This window comes from Galeopterus variegatus, unplaced genomic scaffold (assembly GCF_000696425.1).
Source record: "Galeopterus variegatus unplaced genomic scaffold, G_variegatus-3.0.2 Scaffold774, whole genome shotgun sequence".
NCBI classification, from domain to species: domain Eukaryota; kingdom Metazoa; phylum Chordata; class Mammalia; order Dermoptera; family Cynocephalidae; genus Galeopterus; species Galeopterus variegatus.
In genome coordinates this window covers 331,913-341,919 of record NW_007726885.1, presented here as the reverse complement: position 1 = coordinate 341,919, position 10,007 = coordinate 331,913, and the positions used below count along the sequence as shown (strand labels likewise).

General features: G+C 51.7%; 2 protein-coding genes across 4 annotated transcripts in view; both read left to right on the top strand.

Moving 5' to 3' along the window:
* The window catches only part of RNF31 (ring finger protein 31), a 13,270-nt gene extending 11,497 nt beyond the window's left edge, over positions 1-1,773 (top strand). For 2 of the 3 annotated variants that reach the window (XM_008572334.1, XM_008572336.1), the window contains exons 19-21: positions 942-1,038; positions 1,353-1,521; positions 1,631-1,773. In XM_008572334.1, coding sequence (XP_008570556.1) covers positions 942-1,038; positions 1,353-1,521; positions 1,631-1,684 — 320 coding nt within the window. In that variant the 3' untranslated portion in view covers positions 1,685-1,773. Of the gene's footprint in view, positions 1-941; positions 1,039-1,352; positions 1,522-1,630 lie in introns of those variants that run through there. The other variant, XM_008572337.1, reaches the window with a different exon arrangement.
* Positions 1,774-2,144: 371 nt separating this feature from the next.
* IRF9 (interferon regulatory factor 9) lies at positions 2,145-7,517 on the top strand. The gene is made up of 9 exons (XM_008572333.1): positions 2,145-2,430; positions 3,446-3,626; positions 3,950-4,133; positions 4,386-4,516; positions 4,606-4,699; positions 4,802-4,873; positions 5,529-5,870; positions 6,788-6,903; positions 7,058-7,517. Exons 2-9 carry the CDS (start codon positions 3,447-3,449, stop codon positions 7,184-7,186), a joined length of 1,248 nt encoding a protein of 415 aa, XP_008570555.1. The 5' UTR covers positions 2,145-2,430; position 3,446; the 3' UTR covers positions 7,187-7,517.
* Positions 7,518-10,007: the final 2,490 nt, after the last annotated feature.

The following is a 10,007-nucleotide window of genomic DNA, read 5'->3' as shown; positions in this document are numbered from 1 at the left end:
GAAAAAAGAAAAAAAAAAAAAAAAAAAAAAAAAAAAAAACGAGAGAGAAGGGGAAATGGTGTGCTAGGCTCCCACTGTGTGATGGGTAAAGGGGAGGCTTAGGTCTGGGATCACTTGTTGTATACCCTTTGGCAAGTTAATTAATCTCCCCTGGCCTTGTTTCTTCCTCTGTAAAATGGGGGTAATATCCAGTGTACAACTGAGTTGCTTTATATCAAACATCATTAAAGGGCCGGCCCGGTGGTACACTCGGTAGAGTGCGGCGCTTGGGAGCACGGCAGCGCTCCCGCCGAGGGTTCGGATCCCATACAGAGACCGGTCCGCTCACTGGTTGAGCGCGGTGCAGGCGCGACACCGAGGGTTGCGATCCCGTTGCCGGTCGCAGTACGGGCGCGACACTGAGGGTTGCGATCCCATTACCGGTCACAAAAAAAAAAAGAAAAAAACATCATTAAAGCACCTGGCACCCGTGAAATCCTTAATACTAATTTTCTTCTCCCATTCCCAAATGATAATGATTCATTAACTCAATGAGTATTTAATGAGACCAGCTACTTACAGGGCACTATTTTAGGTTCCATGAGGGCAACAGAAAGGTGTTACATATTGTTCTAACCTACCCCACTTCTTACCATCTAGTTAGAGGTAAGACCATGACAAAATAAGTTAACTATGCAAGAGCTAAAGAACAATCAAAACAGATGTCTCAAAGGAGTCCGTGTTTATGAGCCAAAGGCTACCTTGGATAAAAGTAGAGACTACAGGGTCCCTGCCCCTGCATCACAGTTGGTCTGCCACTGAAGGCATCTCTGAGTACCCACCACCACCACTGGTACAGCAAGAGTTCTGTCTCCCCTGCTCCGTGGATATTCCAGTTCTCCTAGGGCTTTGTGGTCAGTGGCCTCCTCCCACCAAGGATTCCTTCCTTCCCTTACCTTTAGGTGGCTGCCGAGTGATGGAGCAGAAAGAAGTTCCCAATGGGCTCAGGGATGAAGCCTGTGGCAAGGAAACTCCACCTGGCTATGCTGGCCTCTGCCAGTGAGTACCAGGCAGGGCATGGAGTATGGTGCTGGGGATGGGAGGGTAGGAGTGGTGAGGGTATGCCCAGGCAGTAAAGTGGGTCTCTGGGAGCAGTAGGTCCTGCAAAGAGTGGGAGGGAGGGGGCTCTCTGGGCAAGGGCATGGATAGGTAGTAGCAGGCTATGTGCACAAGTTGGCACTGCCTACAAGGACAGTAGGCAGGAGTTGTTAATCTTGTTCATCTGAGTACCCCCGTGCCCAGCAAGGTGCTAGGCACACCCAATTAATATTAGCCAACAGAAGAATAAATATTCTGCTCTCTTATCTCCCCAGGGCACACTACAAAGAATATCTTGTGAGCCTCATCAATGCCCACTCACTGGACCCAGCCACCCTGTATGAGGTGGAGGAGCTGGAGACAGCCACTGAGCGCTATCTGCACATGCGACCCCAGCCATTGGCTGGAGAGGATCCCCCTGCCTACCATGCCCGCTTGTTACAGGTAAAGCCTCTACCAAGCCTCACCTCTGACCCCATCCTCCAAAAGTCACCTGTCCCAGCCGATATCTGAGCTCCAGGCTTCCAGTGTCATTATCTTCTCTCTCCTGCAGAAGCTGACAGAAGAGGTGCCATTGGGACAGAGTATCCCCCGCAGGAGGAAGTAGCTGAGGGCAAGGGTCCTGATGAGGGTCCCATAGCCCGACTCCCTCAGGAATAGCGCCAGCACCAATAAAGAGGCATCTTATTGACCATGCTTCTTGGTGGTCATTCTTCCTGGCCCCACCATCTAAGGGCACCAGGGAAGGGGTGGGGGGTAAATAGAGCTTTGCTGAATGATACCCTTCAGCCTGACCACCCTGGACTCAGGGCCAGGAAGGAATTGACACCTTGGATGGGCAAAGGAGGCCCTCCGCATCCATCCACCTGTCCTGGGCTTCCTTCCACACTGCCTCCCTCCTTCCTTTCATCAAATTTGGCTATATTTGAGCTCATCTAATATGTACCCAGTGGGCACTGTAGGGGAACACAGATGCACAGTATACATGCAATCCAAAGGCCCCATGCCAGACTCCAGGAAACTGGCTTCCCTGGGGAAGCAGCAGTGTCACACTAGCAAGTATCCAAGGGAGGAGAGGGAAGGAGCCAGGTTGGAACTCTGCTGAGAGGGGCCCTCCTGCTGCTGACAATGGAATTTGACAGAGATCTGCAGATGCTGCTTCCCCCTGGTGGTAACCAGTTGCCCTGTAACTCAGAGACCACGTGATTTCTGGGAACCAGCCCTCCCTGGAGGAGAACTGAAACTTAGGGTGGGGACTGTAGAAAGGGGTGGAGAGATCTCAAAGCCGCCTAGCCAGGAGCAGAGCTGAGTTGAGGTCTGCTGAGGCCTGGGATAGCCTGTACAGCAGCTCAGGTAAGATCAGCCAAGGGGGGAAGTCAGCCTGCGATCTAGGGCTGGAAGGGTCAGCCAGATTGGAGGTGGGGGGTGTGGAGGGTCCTCAGGGGACTCCTCTGCTAGACTGAGGGACAGACAGAAGGCCTGTGAGTCAGGAAGCAGGAGGTTTGGCCTTAGAGAGATTGATGAGGGCCAGCATCCCAGGCCCTGTAGGCAAAGGAGGACCTGGTGCCCAATTGTTTAGGGAGGAAGGCTCTTTGCCCCAGCCTCATTTCACCCCATTTGTTTTCTCGCCCTCTGGCCCTGCCCACTTCGGCTGCAGCTCCGCCCCTGTCCCATCTACCCCTGGGGCGAGCAGAAGAGAGGGATAGGGGTCAAGGTTAGGTTGTGGGATGGTGGGCGAAGAGAGTTGATGAAGCATTTCAGAAGCAGATTCTGCCTTCGCAGATGCTTGGGAGTCTAGACAGGGCCTCACCGGGAATGGAACACCAAGAGAATTCTCTCCCAAACAACACATTTCTGAAAAGTCTTAAAATTAAGACCAATACCTGAGGTTTCCTTCATTGTCACAGTTTGGAATGTTTTTTTTTTTTTTTTTGTCTTTTTCCGTGTCCGGCAACGGTTCGCAACCCTCAGTGTTGCCCCCGTACCGGACCGGGACCGGCAACGGGATCGCAACCCTCGGTGTTGCCCCCGCGCCTCGCTCAGCCAGTGAGCAGGAACCGGTCTGTATATGGGATCCGAACCCTCGACGGGAGCGCCGCCACGCTTCCCAAGGGGCGCACTAGCGCAGTGCGCCACCGGGCCAGCCCCACAGTTTGGAATGTTAAAAGGAAAATTTTTTTTTGTAATTGCTAGTGATGGCAGAAATGAAACATTTCTGCCTCAGAGAATGTTGAAATGTGTTTAGAGCCAAAAGAAGATGGATGGGGTCTCTGGGGGCTGTTGTCAGAATCTGGCCCCAGTGTTAGGGTCTCAGCAGATATTCCCTCCTAAAGTGTCAGTTCTGATGCTTTCTGCTCTTATCCCCCAGGATGGCATCAGGCAGGGCACGGTGCACCCGAAAGCTCCGGAATTGGGTAGTGGAACAAGTGGAGAGCGGGCAGTTCCCAGGGGTGTGCTGGGATGATACAGCTAAGACTATGTTCCGGATTCCTTGGAAGCATGCGGGCAAGCAGGACTTCCGGGAGGACCAGGATGCTGCCTTCTTCAAGGTGACAGGGCTTGGAAACCACTGTGCTCTCCAAGGAAGTGATGGAGTATGCACTGGTGTGCTTACCCTCAAACGCTTGTGTCTGCCTGGGTTTCAGATGAAGGGAAGATTGGAGAGTAGAACCAGCTACATCATTCACAGAGCCCAGTGCAAAAATTATTTAGGATTTCAAGATGGCAACAGCAAAGCCCAAACCCTGCACAAGCCTTTCTGAGTTCAGGGCCCTGTGTGAGTGGTCAGGCCACACGTCTGAAGCCAGCCCTGTTGGAGAGGCAGCTAGGATCTGTAACATGCTGCCTCTTCTTCACGTCCTCTCTTTCCTAGGCCTGGGCAGTGTTTAAGGGAAAGTATAAGGAGGGGGACACAGAAGGCCCAGCTGCCTGGAAGACTCGACTGCGCTGTGCCCTCAACAAGAGCCCTGAATTTGAGGAGGTTCCTGAGAAAGGCCATATGGATGTTGCTGAGCCCTACAAGGTGTATCGGCTGCTGCCACCAGGAAATCTCTCTGGTGAGTGTCCCCTTGCCTAGCCTCTCCTAGAATCAGCAGACTCGGGAGGACAGATGGAGATGTGAGCCTCCTGGAAGGGTGGCGGGCCTCTTGCAGGCCCCTCAAAGTTCTGCCCTGTCTCTGCCCTTGGGGAGCTGCTACCCAGGTTCCTCTTCCCAGTCCTGCCCATCCTTTCACTGCCTTAGACCTATCCCCTATCCTCTGTTCCAGCTTAAGACCCTGACCTTTCTATCCCCCTCAACAACTCCATAGCCCAGCCAGGCACCCAGAAATCACCATCAAAGCGACACCACAGTTCCATGTCCTCTGACAGGGAGGAGGATGAGGGTGCCATGAAGAACTGCACGTTCAGTCCTTCCTCACTCCAGGAGCACCTCGATAATGTAAGAGCTGGGGAGGGAATGGGGTGGGCCTGAGGGCAGAGCAGGAACTAGAGGGGGAGGTGGGCCAATGATAGACACTGTGTCTGCAGGAGGAGGTGGAGGCCAATGGGGGAGCAGGCCATTCAGACACTGGGAGCAGCAGCAGCCACAGCAGCAGCAGCAGCAGCCCTGAGCCGCAGGAAGGTACCATCTCCCCTGACTCTTGTGTCATCCCCATGCCACACGCTACGGTCTTGGACTCCTCAGTCCCTCTCTGAATGACCAGAGCCTTTGCTTCTCTTCCAGGTGCAGAAACAACTGAGGCCCCCTTACAAGGAGATCAGGAGTCCCTGGAGCTTCAGCTCCCTGTGGACTCAGGTGCTTGGCGTTTTTGACTCTTTCCTGCCCCTTCTTCCCCTCTGGTCTTCTTCCTCTGACTATGCATGCATTATCTAGCCAGTCAGGGCTTACAGCAAACTGGGCCCACTTTACCATAGACAGGAACGCTGGTTTCTAGCCAGTGAGAATTCCACAAGCCTGGCCAGACTGCAAAGGCTTGTTTCTCAGAAATTTCACCCTACACACTGTGTACCCTGGAAATCCACATTGAGACACTGACTTCTTTGGGTTAAGCAGAGGCCCAGTCTCTTGGAAACTTCAAGAGCCCCAAGGCCTCAGGGTAAATCCATGGATTAGCTACTCTCCTGAGTGATAGGAAAGCCTAACAGGAAGCTCCCTGGCTGGTGAGGGACAGGGAAGTGTGGATGAGGAGGAGAGGGCACCTTTTCTAACCTCAGAAGGTGCAGCTGCTGGCCCAGCCCCATAGCATGCTTTGTCTTTCCAAGCCCTTGCTTAGTTTCCTTCTCTGGGCCTCCATTTCCTTATTAGTAAAATGAGGACTTTGGATTTGTAAGGAGCTCCATTTCATTTCCCTAAAACCTTGTGCTGACCAGGTGTACCCCAGGGGAGGGGGACTGCTGCCAGCCTGCGTGTTTCTCCAGCACCAGGTGCAGCTGGGCTGTTCTATCCACAGACTACTCGCTGCTGCTCACCTTCATCTATAATGGGCGTGTGGTGGGTGAGGCCCAGGTGCAGAGCCTGGACTGCCGCCTTGTGGCAGAGCCCTCAGGCTCCGAGAGCAGCATGGTGCAGGTGGTGTTTCCCAAGCCTGGCCCACAGGAGCCTACCCAGCGCCTGCTCAGCCAGCTCGATAGAGGCATCCTGGTGGCCAGCAACCCCCAAGGCCTCTTCGTGCAGCGCCTTTGCCCCATCCCCATCTCCTGGAACGCACCCCAAGTCCCACCTGGGCCAGGCCCGCATCTGCTGCCTACCAATGAGTGTGTGGAGCTCTTCAGAACTGCTTACTTCTGCAGAGGTGAGGCTGCTCCAGCTGGGTACCTGAGTCCCTACTCCCCACCTCTTTGTACGTCTTGGGCCCAACTTGGTGGTCCTGCCTGCCATCACCCTACCTGCCAGGAGATCATCCTTCATAGCCTATGCACGGCACCCCTGCACTTGTGTGGTATATGTCCTTTGTGGCTGAATGCTCAGCCCTGGCAGCTAACAGCAGCTCTCCTTCTCCAGCCAAAGCCATGGAAGATGAGGTTCAGGTGGAGCCCAGCACAAGAGTGTCATCTTAGGGAGCACCACCACATTGAAATGTACAATGATTATGTGAAGATGCACAGACAAGTCTGCACAAAGATCTTGAGCCTCTGGCCCTCTCCTAAATACATAGTGGCACACTGTGTCACACACCCTGGCCCCCACTGTACCTGTCTCTGCCATAGTCCACATATCCCCTAAGGTTGCCCCTCTCTCCCACCCACTCTTGGAATTCCAGTTCCAGCCCCCACTCAACTCTAAATCTGACCTTAAGAGCAGGCCAGGAGTATAAAAGCTGTAGAGTATGGGTATTCCCAGGGCCATGGGTACCCTAGCATGAGAGGGTGTGAACAAGAGAGTTATGTGCACATCTTTGTTGGCAGCCAGGGCTGCTGCCAGTGAGGACTACCTTCTCCCAACAGAGAGCTTTTCAGGTTGTGTAGTAATCTGCTACCTATAAACACTTCTTGGAGGAAGGGGGATCCTTTCCAATTTGCACATGAGTGAGTAGCAGCTCAGTTCTTGGCATTTATCCTGACCCTGCAGCTCCTGCTCTGGCCTTAGTCTCCACGTGGCCTCAGTCCCACCTCTCCTTCTCTGTCATGGGTTCCTTGCTATTCCCTCCCTGCCTGTGGCCCTCTCTCTCTTTCTTTTCTTTCTCCCAACCCTTGACTCTTTCTCTTTCAGACTTGGCCAAGTACTTCCAGGGCCTTGGTCCCCCACCCAAGTTCCAGGTAACACTAAATTTCTTGGAGGAGAGCACTAGCCCCAGCCATACCTCACAGAATCTTATCACAGTGCAGGTGAGTTCAGAGCAGGGCAGAGTAGTGTGTCTAGTGGGGTAGGGGGAGTAGTGTTCCAGGAGAAGGGGACTCCCAGAGGGGAAGGAGCTTTTGGGGGTAGTGTCTCCCCCTGCTATGCTCACTGATACCCTCTTCCACATCTCTTCCGGTGCAGATGGAGCAGGCCTTTGCCCGACGTTTACTGGAGGAGACTCCGGAGGAACAGGCAGCCACTCTGTCCCTGGTGAAGAGCCTGGGAGACCAACCTTCCACCTCAACTCTCTGTTCCTCTTATCTCCTTTGAAATAGACTCATTCTCCACACTGCTGACCTGCCTCCCTTTGTGATCATTCCCAATGGTTGTCTGGTAGCTATGTCCTAAACTCACATACCCTGGCTGGTGGAGAACTCAAGGGTAATTTTTATACCCTCCTCTTTTTTTTTTTTTCTTTTTTAGATTTTGAAATACATCCTCTTTCACTCTTTCATCTCTAAGGAACTGGGAAATTCCAAATGATATGAACTCAGGGGGCATTACCCTCTTTCTCCAACCCCCAACTCTAAAGCCAAGCACTTTATATTTTCTTCCTAGATCTTCACTAAGCATTTAAAATAAAATGTTATTGAAAGAGGAATCAGTATCTGATTTTATGGGGAAAGAAGGTAGCATCACAGGGGGATGGTAAAATGTAATTTAGGGCAGGGCATTTGGGTTCTCTTCTTGCTGACATCTCCAAGCCCCTTTCCCCTCTTCCACCCACAGGTTCTGGCTAGGATGCTACCTGGGCTCCATGCATCTGCATCTGGAACTCTACAGAGGGGTACCCACTAGGCAACCAAGACTAGGAAGAGGGTTGGGGTCAACCACCAAGAGGGCACTGAGCCTACAGCTGGGCATTATAGCTACCAACTTCACATGGGAAAACCTGAGCTCGCTAGAGGCCCCTGATTCAGGTCTCAACAATGCGCGTGGGGTTGGGCTCTGGACTTGAGGTCTAAATGAAGAGGTGACACTCAAGGTTGACCTGAAACTGTGGCCTAGAGTTCCTGGGGCCTGAGAGGGGAGCAGAAATTAGAGGGAAGAGTTGCTAAACCTGCTGTACCTGCTGCTGCTGCTTCTGCTTCTGTAGGGATGTAATCAGGCCCTGGTGCCTCTTCCCCCAGCACCAAGTGCACTGTAACCCCAATGGAAGGGTACTCCCGAACTGGATTCCTCACTTTCCCTGAGCCCTATGAAAGACAATCTGGCCCAGACTGCTGTGTCACTGACAGCCTGCTCACTGAGATTTAAGGGCCCCAGATTGGCTGACACTCCTCTTTACCACCTGTGTTCATTTTGCCACCAAACTGAAAGTTCTTCCTTGACAAAGTCACTTGTCACCTACTTTTCTGTACACTCACTGCCACCAGACTAATTCTGACTCAGGTCACCACTTACTGCCACAGCTTCCAGCTTCCCCAGATTGGCTTTCCCGATTCCTTCCTGTCATGTCATCTTTATAGGAGAGGTCTTCAAAAAGTTCACAGAAAGAATATTCTTTTTTTCAAAAAGATGACCGGTAAGGGGATCTTAACCCTCGACTTGGTGTTGTCAGCGCCACGCTCACCCAGTGAGCGAACCAGCCATCCCTATATGGGATCCGAACCTGTGGCCTTGGTGTTATCAGCACCGCACTCTACCGAGTGAGCCACGGGCCGGCCTGAAAGAATATTATCTTTAAGTTCAGTTTTTCCACAAACTTTTTTTTTTTTTTTTTTTTTTTTTTGTCTTTTGTCTTTTTTCCGTGTCCGGCAACGGATCACAACCCTCAGTGTTGCCCCCGTACCGGACCGGGGACCGGCAACGGGATCGCAAGCCTCGGTGCTGCTCCCGCGCCTCACTCAACCAGTGAGCGGGAGCCGGTCTGTATGTGGGATCCGAACCCTCGGACGGGAGGGCCGCCGCGCTTCCCAAGCGGTGCACTTATCCAGTGCGCCACCGGGCCAGCCCCTTCCACAAACTTTTTGAAGTACCCTCATAAACCTTTAGTGGCTCACGTACATAAACAAATCTAGATGTCTGAATCTTCCTGAGTCTTTGCTGTCTCACTTGATGAACCTCAGTGCTGCCTTTGATTTTCTCTGCCTCCTTGGACCTCCCTTCTTCCCTTCAGTCTTGCCCATCATTCTCCTGGGAAGCCAAGCGCCTAACAGGCATCTGCACTAGCAGTGAAGAAATCAGGCACTGAGTGCAGAGGCACGTAAACCCTGTTGTGCCCTCAATTTGCTGAAATCCCTCCTGGACTTCTTTGTATGAGGTCTAAGTTGCCTCCTTGACTTTCATTTTTTCCTTATACCCTACATCCACTCCATCAGCAAATCCTGTCCTTTCCTCACAATATATCCAGAATTTTTTTTTTTTTTTTTTAAAGATAACCGGTAAGGCGATCTTAACCCTTGACTTGGTGTTGTCAGCACCAAACTCACCCAGTGAGCCAACTGGCCATCCCTATATGGGATCCAAACCCGTGGCCTTGGTGTTATCAGCACCACACTCTCCTGAGTGAGCCACGAGCCAGCCCTATATCCAGAATCTTACCACTTCTTTCTGCTTCCACCTCCAAGGCTTTGGAAAAAATCACTGTCATCTCTCATACCTCTTCATCTTGCTTCCTTCCATATCTTTTCCTTCTGTTTCCTCTTTTGTCTGCCTTTGGCCTATTCTCAATGCAGTAAAGATCCTTTTTTTTTGGTGGCTAGCTGGTATGGGGATCCGAACCCTTGAAGATCTGCTTAACACATAAATCTTTTTTTTTTTTTTTAATTTTATTTTGTCGATCTACAATGTGGTTGATTATTGTGGCCCATTACTGAAACCTCCCTCCCTCCTCCCTCTTCCCCCTCTCACCCAACAATGTCCTTTCTGTTTGCTTGTCATATCAACTTCAAGGAATTGCAATTGTTACGTCTTCTTCCCCCCCCGCCTCAGTTGTGTATGTGTATGTGTGTGTGTGTGTGTGTGAATTTATTTATTTTTAGCTCCCACCAATAAGTGAGAACATGTGGTATTTATCTATCTGTGCCCGACTTGTTTCACTTAATATAATTCTCTTAAGGTCCATCCATGTTGTTGCAAATGGCAGTAT

What these genes read in the sequence shown, in the direction of transcription:
- IRF9 (XM_008572333.1), top strand. Translation starts at nt 3,447, where the DNA reads ATGGCATCAGGCAGGGCACGGTGCACCCGAAAGCTCCGGAATTGGGTA. An exon ending in CAGCCCTGAGCCGCAGGAAG is followed by an intron (nt 4,700 to 4,801) that starts GTACCATCTCCC and finishes CTTCTCTTCCAG; the next exon opens with GTGCAGAAACAACTGAGGCC. An exon ending in TCAGCTCCCTGTGGACTCAG is followed by an intron (nt 4,874 to 5,528) that starts GTGCTTGGCGTT and finishes TTCTATCCACAG; the next exon opens with ACTACTCGCTGCTGCTCACC.